We start from the raw sequence: 13,537 nt of genomic DNA on the forward strand, positions 1-13,537 counted from the left end.
CTGCACGATCGAGGGATTGACCAAGCTCAGGACTCGGTGTCAAAGTGAGTGACCACTGGACATTCCTGTCACCGGGACCGGGGGAGGGGAGGTGGTGACAGATCAAAGGGGGCGAAGCTGAAGGGAAATGTAGAATGGTTCATTGTTAGCTGAGGGGAATGTGGCAAGGAGGAATACTGCCCCTTTACCACGTGTGTGACAGGTTTGTGTCTCTGTCTTACAGTAATACGGTGTGGCTATCCACAACCAGTGGCCAATGGTGCTGTGTGGCCGGGAGGAGAGGGGACGTACGGACAACAGGCCGATTATTCCTGTGATCGGGGCTACACCTTGACTGGAGAAAGAACCATTAACTGCACCGACACTGGGCACTGGAGCCACCCCGCCCCCAACTGTACAGGTGATAGAAGCATAGCGTGTAATGGCACAGAAACCGGCCCTTCGGCCCATCTGGTGCACTCCCCCCCCCCCCACCTCTCCCTGTCCCAGTCCCGGGCTACACCCGCTTTACCAACGACGCGGGCGGTCATGGAGCGGCTGTTGCTGCTGTTGTGCGGGACGACGGTGAGACCCCCCCCCTCCTCCCCGTTCCCCGCTGTCCAAGTCTGGTCAATGTTGTTTGTTCTTCTCCTCATCTCCTCTCGCCGGCTGCGCCGTCATGTCCCCACGGGGGGGGGTGAGGATCTCTGGCCCACACACACGGGGAGGGTGCGGTTACAGGGCGGGTGAGATGGGACTGTAAACTCCACATGACCCCCCCAACCCTCCTGCCCGCTGAAGATAAGCGTTAAAGTGGGGAGATGGGAGGAGGTGGGGGAAGTAGTGGGGGGGGACTTGTCCAAATGGCACCGCTCCCCACAGTCTGTCTTGACACAAAGCAGCAATGTCATTCTCACAGCTACATCACAGCTTGGTTTGGGAACAGCTCTGCTCATGACTGTAAGATATTGCATCAGAATGTGTAGGAAGGAACTGCAGGTGCTGGTTTAAACCGAAGATAGACAGAAAATGCTGGAGTAACTCAGCGGGACAGGCAGCATCTCTGGAGAGAAGGAATGGGTGACGTTTCGGGTCGAGACCCTTCTTCAGACTGAGAGTCAGGGGAGAGGGAGTAAGGTGTGAAAACACAGATCAAAGGGGGCGTAGCTCGAGGAAATTGGAGAACGGTTAATTGTCAGCTGAGGGGAAGGTGACAACGAGGAATACAACAGTAAAACTAATCAGGAGGCCAGTGGAACTAGTCGGAGAACAAGGATGGGGGAGGGATGGAGAGAGAGGGAAAGCAAGGGCTACTTGAAGTTAGAGAAGTCAATGTTCATACCGCTGGGGTGTAAGCTGCCCTAGCGAAATATGAGTTGCTGTTCCTCCGATTTGCGCTGGGCCTGACAATGGAGGAGGCCCAGGACAGAAAGGTCAGTGTGGGAATGAGAGGGGGAGTTAAAGTGTTTAGCAACCGGGAGATCAGATAGGTTTTGAAAGACTGAGGAAATCTCTGAGCCTGCGCTTGGTCTCGTCAAAAAGCTGGAGTTACTCAGCGCCATCACTGGAGAAAAGGAATAGGTGACGTTTCAAGGAATGCCAAGACCCTTCTTCAGATATTGACTAATCTTCTGGAATTACTTGAGGATGTGACAAGTAAAATGGATGAAGGGGAGCCAGTGGATGTAGTGACTTTCAGAAAGCCTTTGATAAGGTCCCGCACGGGAGACTGGTGACTAAAATTAGAGCACATGGTATTGGGGGTAGGGTGTTGACATGGATAGAAAATTGGTTGGCAGACAGGAAGCCGGCTCTGTGGCGCTGTGAGGCAGCAGCTCTACCCGCTGCGCCACTGAAACTAAAGATATTTAGTTGCTTAGTATTTTTGTTCAACATATACATTTGAAGGTTGACTCGAAAAAAATTTGAGGGATGAACAGCTGCTGCCAGAGAATAAATGTGATTTAAAATAAAAACATTCCTGATGGTGGAGAGGGTTCTTAAACACTTGACGAAGATTCTCTAAGTTTCTAAATTACAACCAAAAATGTCACTCTGCATTACTATACGTTACTGTGCATTTTACTCTGCATAGAAACAAGCCCTTCGGCCCCACCGAGTCTGCACCGACCATCGATCACCCCGTTCACACACTAGAAACATAGAAAATAGCTGCAGGAGGAGGCCATTCGGCCCTTCGAGCCAGCACCGCCATTCATTGTGAACATGGCTGATCGTCCCCTATCAATAACCCATGCCTGCCTTTTCCCCATATCCCTTGACTCCACTAGCCCCTAGAGCTCTATCTAACACTCTCTTAAATCCATCCAGTGACTTGGCCTCCACTGCCCTCTGTGGCAGGGAATTCCATAAATTCACAAGTCTCTGGGAGAATTTTTTTTTTCTCACCTCAGTCTTAAATGGTCTCCCCTTTATTCTAAGACTCGCCCAACATTGGGAACATTTTTCCTGCATCTAGCTTGTCCAGTCCTTTTATAAATTTATATGTTTCTATAAGATGCCCCCTCATCCTTCTAAACTCCAGTGAATACAAACCTAGTCTTTTCAATCTTTCCTCATATGACAGTCCCGCCATCCCAGGGATCAATCTCGTAAAAATTATAACCAGGTGCCACATTTAGAATAAAGTGGAGGCCATTTAAGACTGAGGTGAGAAAAAACATTTTCACCCAGAGAGTTGTGAATTTGAGGAATTCCCTGCCACAGAGGGCAGTGGAGGCCAAATAACTGGATGGATTTAAGAGAGAGTTAGATAGAGCTCTAGGGGCTAGTGGTGTCAAGGGATATGGGGAGAAGGCAGGCACGGGTTATTAATTGGGGACGATCAGCATGATCACAATGAATGGCGGTGCTGGCTCGAAGGGCCGAATGGCCTCCTCCTGCACCTATTTTCTATTTTTCTATGTGACGAATAAAATTGACTTTGACATTGACATTGATTTTAGAAGCATAGTGTGTAATTGCACAGAAACAGGCCCTTCGGCCCATCTCCTCCACCCCAACCATGATGCCTATCTACTAGACATTAGACCTTGGAGACACAGCACGGAACAGGCCCTTTGACCCATCGAGTCGCCCCCGGCCACAAACAGGGATGTAATGCTGAGGCGCTGGTCAGGTCACATTTGGAGCAATGTGAGCAAATGTGGGCCCCATATCTGAGGAAGGATGTGCTGGTTCTGGAGAGGGTCCAGAGGAGGTTTACAAGAATGATTCCAGGATTGAGTGGGTTAGCACATGATGAGCATTTGTCGGCACTGGGCCTGTAATCGCTGAAGTTTAGAAGGTTGAGGGGGGACCTCATTGAAACTAAAGGGCCTGTCCCACTTAGGTGATTTTTATAGGCGACTACAGGCGACTAGACTGTGGCCACATGGTCAACGGGGTGTCGCCTGTACGGTCCTGAATCGTCTCCTCAGTCGTCCAAAGAGTCGTAGCGTCTTTCTGGTCGCCGCTGGATTTTGAAATGTTCAAACATTTTCGGCGACAGTTGGCTTGACCCCAATGAGCGTAGCTTGACTTCTCCTGACGTAGGTGTTGTCGTAGGTTGTCGCCAGGTGACGTAGGTTGTTGCCGGTGCTGACTTTGGTGAAGTCCATTGGTGACTACCTACATCAACCGGCGACAGGTACCGGCGACTGAATTGTCTTCAGTTGTCGCCGACAGGGACGTAGCTTGTCGCGGGTGGACGTAGGTTGTCGTAGGTGTGGTCGTAGGTGGACGTCCTAATGGGTCGCCGGTTGTCGGTAGCTTGATGTCCACTAGGTGGTAGCTTGTTGTAGACAGGGTCGAGTCACCGAATAAATGGCCTAAGTGGGACAGGCCCCTTTTAGAATAATGAGAACCATAGATAGAGTGGATGTGGAGAAGATGTTTCCACTGGTGGGAGGGTCTAGGACCAGAGGTCACAGCCTCAAAATTAAAGGACGTTCTTGTAGGATGTGGTTGTGGAGGAAATTCTTTAGTCAGAGGGTGGTGAATCTGTGGAACTCATTGCCACAGACGGATGTGGAGGCCAAGGCAGTGGATATTTCTAAGGCGGAGATAGACAAATTGTTGATTAGAACGGGTGTTGAGGGTTATGGGAAGAAGGCAGGAAAATGGGATTAGGAGGCAGAGATCAGCCATGAATGGATGGCGGAGTAGACGCGATGGGCCGAATGGCCTGATTCTACTATAATTTGTGAATTTGTGAAAACAATGCTGATGTGTGCAAACTCTCCCTGTCGCTAACAGCCCCTAATCCAGGCACCGTTCTTATCAACCTGCTCTGCACCCTTTCCAAAGCCTCCACATCCTTCCTGTAATGGGTTAGTGAGCCTGGTCTTGATTCTTGATTAGTGCGGGTATCAGGGGATATGGGGAGAAGGCAGGAGAATGGGGTTGAGAGAGCGAGATACATAGAAACATAGAAAATAGGTGCAGGAGTAGGCCATTCGACCCTTCGAGGGACGACAGATGGCACAATGGGCTAAGTGTTCAGCTGGTTCGAATCCCGCTTGGAGTGCATACTGTCGTTGTGTCCTTGGGCATGACACTTCACCCACCTTTGCCTGTGTGTGTCCTTGGGCAAGACACTTCACCCACCTTTGCCTGTGTGTGTGGATGTAATTATGTGAAGCACTTTGGGGTCAATGCAAGTTGACTAAAAATGTGCTATATAAATAAAGAAATTAAAAAATTTAAAATTTCGAGCCTGCACCGCCATTCAATATGATCATGGCTGATCATCCAACTCAGTATCCTGTATCTGCCTTCTCTCCATACCCCCTGATCCCCTTAGCCACAAGGGCCACATCTAACTCTCAATTGCCTCAACTACCTTCTGCGGCATAGAATTCCAGAGATTCACCACTCTCTGTGTATAATGGGAAAGGAGTAGCAACTAATCACATGAGTGTGGGTGAAGTGAATGGGGTGTGTGTGTTTGTGTTTTCTGCAGCTGTAGATTGTGGTGAACCACCAAGACTAGAGAACGGGATCCACACTGGGAACGACTACAGCTTTCGCCAATGGGTCTTTTACGGCTGCAACAAAGGGTAAGCAGTAATTTACCAGCACACCATGTTACAGTACAGACTCTTCACATGGGATTGGCCCTTCATACAACATGGCAGTAGAGGCAGGGACTATCACAACATGTGAAGGACATTTGGACGGGTACATAGATAGGAGAGGGTTGGATGGATTTGGGCTAAATGGGGGAAAATGGGACTAGTGTAGATGGGACATGTTGGTCGGCATGGAAGGGTTGGGCTGTTTCCGTGCTGTGTGACTCAGTGAATATATTTTTATATAAACGGGACATTTCTGTGTCCATCTGTTTGTTCTTCCAGCTACGAGCTGTTTGGCAGTTCACGGATACTCTGCACGAACAAGGGATGGACCGAGCTCAACACTTGGTGTCAAAGTGAGTGACCACTGGACATTCCTGTCACCGGGACCGGGGGAGGGGAGGTGGTGACAGATCAAAGGGGGCGAAGCTGAAGGGAAATGTAGAATGGTTCATTGTTAGCTGAGGGGAAGGTGGCAAGGAGGAATACTGCCCCTTTACCACGGGTGTGACATGTTTGTGTCTCTGTCTTACAGTAACACGGTGTGGCTATCCACAACCAGTGGCCAATGGCGATGTGTGGCCGCGAGGAGAGGGGACGTACGGACAACAGGCCGATTATTCCTGTGATCGGGGCTACACCTTGACTGGAGAAAGAACCATTTACTGCACCGACACTGGGCACTGGAGCCACCCCGCCCCCACCTGTACAGGTGATAGAAGCATAGCAGGTAATGGCACAGAAACCGGCCCTTCGGCCCATCTGGTACACTCTCCCCCCTCTCTCTCTCCCCCCCTCTCTCCCCCCTCTCTCTCCCCCCCTCTCTTCCCTCTCCTCTCCCCCCCTCTCTCCCCCCCCTCTCTCCCCCCCTCCCTCCCCCCCCTCTCTCCTCCCCCTCTCTCCCCCCCCTCTCTCCCCCCCCCTCTCTCCCCCCCCTCTCTCCCCCCCCCCTCTCTCTCCCCCCCTCTCTTCCCTCTCCTCTCCCCCCCCCTCTCTCCCCCCCCTCTCTCCCCCCTCTCTCCCCCCCCTCTCTCCCCCCCCTCTCTCCCCCCCCCTCTCTCCCCCCCCCTCTCTCCCCCCCCCTCTCTCCCCCCCCCTCTCTCCCCCCCCTCTCTCCCCCCCCTCTCTCCCCCCCCTCTCTCCCCCCCCCTCTCTCCCCCCCCCTCTCTCCGCCCCCCCCTCTCCCCCCCTCTCCCCCCCCTCTCCCCCCCCCCTCCCCCCCCCCCCCCCCCCCCCTCTCTCCCCCCCTATCTTCCCTCTCCTCTCCCCCCCTCTCTCCCCCCCCCTCTCTCCCCCCCTCTCTCCCCCCCCTCTCCTCCCCCCCCTCTCTCCCCCCCCTCTCTCCCCCCCCCTCTCTCTCCCCCCCCTCCGCTCTCCCCCCCCTCTCTCCCCCCCCCCTCTCTCCCCCCCCCCTCTCTCCCCCCCCTCTCTCCCTCTCCCCCCCCTCTCTCCCCCCCCCTCTCTCCCCCCCCCCTCTCTCCCCCCCTCTCTCCCCCCCCCTCTCTCCCCCCCCCTCTCTCCCCCCCCCCTCTCTCCCCCCCCCCCTCTCTCCTCCCCCCCCCTCTCTCCCTCCCCCCCCCCTCTCTCCCCCCCCCCCTCTCTCCCCCCCCCTCTCTCCCCCCCCAGCACCGCCATTCAATACGATCATGGCTGATCATCCAACATCAGTACCCCGTTCCTGCCTTCTCCCCATATCCCTTGATTCCATTAGCCCTAAGAGCTAAATCTAACACATCTCTCTTGAACACATCCAGTGAATTGGCCTCCACTGCCTTCTGTGACAGAGAATTCCACAGATTCACAACTCTGGGTGAAAACGTTTTTCCTCATCTTAATCCTAAATGGCCAACCCCTTATTCTTAATCTGTGACCCCTGGTTCTGGACTCCCCCAACATCAGGAACATTTTTCCTGCATCTAGCCTGTCCAATCCCTTAAGAATGTTATATGTTTCTATAAGCTCCCCTCTCAAACTTATAAATTCCAGTGAATACAAGCCCAGTCGATCCATTCTTTCATCATATGTCAGTCCCGCCATCCCGGGAATTAACCTGGTGAACCTACATTGCACTCCCTCAATTTCAAGAATGTCCTTCCACAAATTAGGAGACCAAAACAAAATACAATACTCCAGGTGTGGTCTCACCAGGCCCTGTACAACAGCAGTAGGACCTCCTTGCTCGTAAACTCAAATCCTCTCGATATGAAAGGCAACATGCCATTTGCTTTCTTCACTGCCTGCTGTACCTGCATGCTTTCTTTCAGCGACTGATGAACAAGGGGAGAAGGCTGGAGAATTAGTTTGAGGAGAGGACAGACAGTGCTCGAAGATGTTTGTGAAATGGACCCGGTGACATGAACTCGCTGGAGTTTAGAAGAATGAGGGGGCACCTCATTGAAACTTACAGAATAATGAAAGCCCTGGATAGAGTGGATGTGGAGAGGATGTTTCCACTAGTCTATGACTAGAGGTCACAGCCTCAGAATTAAAGTACATTCCTTTAGGAAGGAGATGAGAAGATATTTCTTTAGTCAAGGGGTGGTGAATCTGGAATTCTTTGCCACAAAAGGGTGTGGAGGCCAAGTCAGTGGATATTTTTAAGACAGAGATAGATAGATTCTTGATTAGTACGGGTGTCAGAGGTTATGGGGAGAAGGCAGGAGAATGGGGTTAGGAGGGAGAGATTTGATTGGTGGAGTAGACTTGATGGGCCAAATGGCCTAATTCTACCCCTATCGCTTATGACCTAGTTAGTCATAGACAGACAGAGGCCGTCACTGAGAGGGAGTGTAGTGGCCGGGGGGGGGAGAGAGCAGAAGCTTCAGAATAGTGTGGTCAGCCTTGGACGGGTCAGCATGTGATCGATGGGCCGAATGGTCGCCTGCTCTGTGGTCAGATTCCCAGGGCATGATTGGCTCGGTCTTAGTGTGGCTACAAGGGTGGAGAGAATGGCCACCACAGTGAGGGTGGCCACAGTAGACCTTGTCCCAGCTGTGATCTCCAGGTAGCTGGGACACCTCAAGGTTGGAGCCTGTCCAAGTGTAGGATCGGGACAGTCTCTGTTTTGCCCCAAAGTGGACTTGACTTTGTGTGGGATTTGGGGCTGTGTCTAATCATGTCAGAGAGAGTAATCGAACCACTAACTCTTGCCATTCACCATCTAGAGAGCATCGTTGATCAAAGTGGCCACCAGACCAAAACCACAGCTGGATATAAAGGTAAGAGCCCGTCCTAAGCGAGTCGTACACAGATCCTCGCTCCCTCCCTCCCCCTCACCCCCTCACACCCCACCCACATGGACACACTTCAGCCATGCGCAAGGGGCAGTTCAGAGCTGTGATGGAACACTAGGTGGGAAGAATGCAACACTGGTGCAGCGGGTAGAGCTGCTGCCTCACGGCACCAGAGACCCGGGTTCCATCCCGACTACGGGAGCTGTCTGTACGGAGTTTGCACGTTCTCCCCGTGACCTGTGTGGGCTTACTCCGGGTGCTCCGGTTTCCTCCAACACTCTAAAGACGTGCAGGTTTGTTGGTTAATTGGCTTGTTGGGCTGAAGGGCCTGTTTCCGTGCTGTATCTTTAATTCATTCACTTAAGTCTGGAAGTTGAGGTATAATCACCATGCCCTTGGCTCAGTGGCCTGAAGGAAGGTTCCTCCCTCACTAACCCTCATCATTTTGTTTCTGTAGCAGCGATCATTGGTGGTGTCATCGGTGTTGTTGCCGCCTTTGCCACAGGCCTCGTCATCGGTGCCTACTTCTACAATCGGAAAACAGGGTAAGAAATATATTTCTGTCCTTGCGTTTCTCGTCAGTATGTTTGTAAACTCGGTAAAGAGGCACGGTGGTGGCGCAGCGGGTAGAGCTGCTGCCTCACAGCGCCAGAGACCCGGGTTCCATCCCGACTACGGTGCTGTCTGTACGGAGTTTGCACGTTCTCACCGTGACCTGCGTGGGTTTTCTCCAAGATCTTCGGTTTCCTCCCACACTCCAAAGACAGACAGGTTTGTAGATTAATTGGCTTGGTATAAAATGTAAATTGTCCCCAGTGTGTGAGTAGGACAGTGTTAATGTGCGGGGATCGCTGGTCGGTGCGGACTCAGTGGGCTGAAGGGCCTGTTTCCGCGCTGTATCTCTAAACTAAACTAAACTAAAATCCAATACGATCCCACTGGTCACTGGCGGAGGATGTGGGGGGGGGGAGGATTTTAGCGGGAAGTGGGGAATTACAACCAATACACCTCAAGATTAAATATTCTTCAGGAAAATATTGGTCAAACATTCTGATTCCCCGTCCCCAGTGTGGAGTCACTGGATCCTTGATGTGACGCTGTGTTTCCAGTGTTTATGTTCCACAGCTGGACCAGCCGCACATCTGGGCTAACGAGTCTGTAGCTGAATGCAGGTGTGCCCCACAGCTGGACATCGCCCCACTCCTACATTTGGATACCCCCCTCCCCACAGCTGGATAACCCTCCCACAACTGGATACGCCCCCCCCCACCCACAGCTGGACTGTCCCCTCGCCACATCTGGATACGGCCCCTACACAGCTGGACTGGCCCCCCCACATCTGGATACGGCCCCTACACAGCTGGACTGGCATCCCCACATCTGGATACGGTCCCTACACAGCTGGACCGGCCCCTTCCACAACATGGACTTGCATCTGTAGCTGAACGCAGGACTGCCCCACAGCAGGGCATCACCCCCTCTCACATCTGGATACGGCCCCTCCCCACAGCTGGATACCCTCTGTCCCCACAGCTGGATATGGGCCACAAATGGCTACGGCCCCTGCACATTTGGACACCAGTCCCCACAGCTGGATACCGGCCCCGCCACATCTGGACACCGGTCCCCACAGCTGGATACTGGCCCCGCCACATCTGGACACCGGTCCACACAGCTGTATACCGGCCCGCTCCACAGCTGGGGTCGTCATGATGCAGCTTTATAGGACATTGGGGTGCAGTTCTGGTCACCCCATTAGGTTGAAAGGTGTGGAGTTATGGACTTGGACCATGAGATTCCATAGAAACATAGAAAATAGGTGCAGGAGGAGGCCATTCGGCCCTTCGAGCCAGCACCGCCATTCATTGTGATCATGGCTGATCGTCCCCTATCAATAACCCGTGCCTGCCTTCTCCCCATATCCCTTGACTCCACTAGCCCCAAGAGCTCTATCTAACTCTCTCTTAAATCCATCCAGTGATTTGGCCTCCACTGCCCTCTGTGGCAGGGAATTCCACAAATTCACAACTCTCTGGGTGAAAACGTTTTTTCTCAACTCACTTAAATGGCTTTCCCTTCATCCTTCTAAACTCCAGTGAATACAAGCCTAGTCTTTTAAATCTTTCCTCATATGACAGTCCCGCCATCCCAGGGATCAATCTCGTGAACCTACGCTGCACTGCCTCAATAACAAGGATGTCCTTCCTCAAATTAGGAGACCAAAACTGTACACAATACTCCAGATGTGGCCTCACCAGAGCCCTATACAACTGCAGAAGAACCTCTTTACTCCTATACTGAAATCCTCTTGTCATGAAGGCCAACATTCCATTAGCTTTCTTCACTGCCTGCTGTACCTGCATGCCAACTTTCAGTGACCGGTATACAAGGACACCCAGGTCTCGCTGCACCTCCCCCTTACCTAACCTAACCCCATTGAGATAATAATCTGCCCCCTTGTTTTTGCCGCCAAAGTGGATAACCTCACATTTATCTATATTATACTGCATCTGCCACGCATCTGCCCACTCACTCAACCTGTCCAGGTCACCCTGCAACCTCCTAACATCCTCTTCACAGTTCACACTGCCACCCAGTTTTGTGTCATCTGCAAACTTGCTAGTGTTGCTCCTAATTCCCTCTTCCAAATCATTAATATATATGGTAAACAGTTGCGGCCCCAACACCGAGCCTTGCGGCACTCCACTCGCCACTGCCTGCCATTCTGAAAAGGATCCGTTCACTCCTACTCTTTGCTTCCGATCTGCCAACCAATTTTCTGTCCATGTCAACACCCTACACCCAATACCATGTGCTCATCCACATCCTCAAAAAATTCCAGACGATTAGTCAAGCATGATTTCCCTTTCATAAATCCATGTTGACTTGGACTAATCCTTTTACTGCTATCCAAATGCCCCATTATTACCTCTTTAATTGACTCCAGCATCTTTCCCACCATCGAAGTCAGGCTAACTGGTCTGTAATTCCCTGTTTTCTCTTTTGCTCCTTTCTTGAAAAGTGGGATAACATTAGCTATCCTCCAATCCACAGGAACTGATCCTGAATCTATTGAACATTGGAAAATGATCACCAATGTGTCCACTATTTCTAGAGCCACCTCCCTGAGGACCCTGGGATGCAGACCATCAGGCCCAGGGGATTTATCATCCTTCAGTCCCATTAGCCTACCCAATACTATTTCTCGCCTAATGAAAATTTATTTAAGTTCCTCTACCCCCTTAGATCCTCTGTCCTCCAGTACATCTTGGAGATTGTTTATGTCTTCCTTAGTGAAGACAGACAATAAGCTTTTACTGCCCTTCTTTATATTCCTGGCCAGCTTCCCTTCGTACTTCATCTTTTCAGCCCGTATTGCCCGTTTTGTTTCCTTCTGTTGTCCTATGAAAGTTTTTTGCTGTGTTATACATCTTTTCTTTTCGTTTTATTCTATCCCTAACTTCTCTTGTCAGCCACGGTTGCCTCCTACTCCGCTTAGAATTATGGCTCTGGATTATGCCCAGAAATTCCTGCCATTGCTGTTCCACCATCATTCCTGCTAGGATCCCTTTCCAGTCTACCTTGGCCAGCTCCCCTCTCATGCCTTCATAGTCCCCTTTGTTCAACTGCATCACTGACACTTCCGATTTAACCTTCTCCTTCTCAAATTGCAGATTAAACCTAATCATATTATGATCACTACCTCTAAGCGGTTCCTTTACCTCGAGTTCGCTTATCATATCTGGTTCATTGGACAACACTAAATCCAGAATTGCCTTTTCTCTGGTCGGCTCCATTACAAGCTGCTCTAAGAATCCATCTCGGAGGCATTCTACAAACTCTCTTTCTTGGGGTCCTGAACCAACCTGATTTTCCCAGTCTACCTGCATATTGAAATGCCCCATCACCACAGTGGCATTACCTTTGTTACATGCCTGTTTTAACTCCTGCTGCAACTTACACCCTACATCCGGGCTACTATTTGGGGGTCTGTACATAACACCAATTAGTGTCTTCTTGCCTTTACAATTCCTCAACTCAATCCACAGTGACTCTACCTCGTTAGTCCCTATGTCTTCCCTCGCAAGGGACTGAATTCCCTCCCTCACCAGCAGAGCTACCCCCCCTCCTCTGCCCACCTGCCTGTCCTTTCTATGTCTGAAGAAGGGTTTTGGCCCGAAACGTTGCCTATTTCCTTCGCTCCATAGATGCTGCTGCACCCGCTGAGTTTCTCCAGCACTTTTGTGTACCTGTCCTTTCTATAGGATTAAGTTCCCAGGTCCGATCCTCCTGCAGCCACGTCTCAGTAATCCCCACAATGTCATATCTACCAGCTAACTGAGCCTCAAGCTCATCTACTTTACTTCTTATACTTTGTGCATTCATATACAATACTTTTAATTCCTTACGCATCTCACCTTTCACATCGATCCCTATTACACTTGGCCATACTCTCCTTTGTGAGCTTCCTTTCCCGTTCATTCTGGGGTCATTAACTATCCCTTTACTCTCTTTCCCTTTAACGCCATCCTCGACTATCCCATTTGACGCCCCCCCCCCCTCCCCCCTTATTCAGTTTAAAATCACCCGTGTAGCAGTGGCAAACCTGCCTGCCAGAATGCTGGTCCCCCACCTGTTAAGATGCAATCCGTCCCTTTTCCACAGTTCCCCCTTACTCCAAAACAGATCCCAGTGATCTATGAATCTAAATCCCTGCACCAGTTCCTCAGCCACACATTCAGGTCCCGTATCTCACTGTTCCTGCTCTCGCCAGCACGAGGAACTGGAAGCAAACCGGAGATAACAACGCTGGAAGTCCTGTTTTTCAGCATTTTTCCGAGCTCTCTAAAGTCACGCTGCAGAATATTCATCCCCTTCTTTCCGACAATGTTTGTGCCGACATGCACTACCACTTCCGGCTGTTCACCTTCGCCTTTGAGGATTTTCTGCACTCTGTCTGTGACATAGAAACTTAGAAACATAGAAAATAGGTGCAGGAGTAGGCCATTCGGTCCTTCGAGCCTGCACCACCGTTCAATATGATCATGGCTGATCATCCAACTCAGTATCCTGTACCTGCCTTCTCTCCATACCCCCTGATCCCTTTAGCCACAAGGGCCACATCTAACTCCCTCTTAAATATAGCCAATGAACTGGCATCAACTACCTTCTGTGGCAGAGAATTCCACAGATTCACCACTCTCTGTGTAAAAAATGTTTTTCTCATCTCAGTCTTAAAAGATTTCCCCT

At 51.1% G+C, this 13,537-nt stretch overlaps 1 protein-coding gene across 1 annotated transcript in view; it reads left to right on the forward strand.

The window, feature by feature from the left end:
- The window catches only part of cr1 (complement C3b/C4b receptor 1 (Knops blood group)), a 791,565-nt gene that overhangs the window by 532,292 nt on the left and 245,736 nt on the right, over positions 1-13,537 (forward strand). Inside the window, exon 25 of the mRNA XM_033042238.1 lies at positions 224-400. Within this exon, the coding sequence (XP_032898129.1) occupies positions 224-400 (177 nt within the window). The remainder of the gene's footprint in view (positions 1-223; positions 401-13,537) is intronic.

This window comes from Amblyraja radiata, chromosome 24 (assembly GCF_010909765.2).
Source record: "Amblyraja radiata isolate CabotCenter1 chromosome 24, sAmbRad1.1.pri, whole genome shotgun sequence".
Taxonomy (NCBI): domain Eukaryota; kingdom Metazoa; phylum Chordata; class Chondrichthyes; order Rajiformes; family Rajidae; genus Amblyraja; species Amblyraja radiata.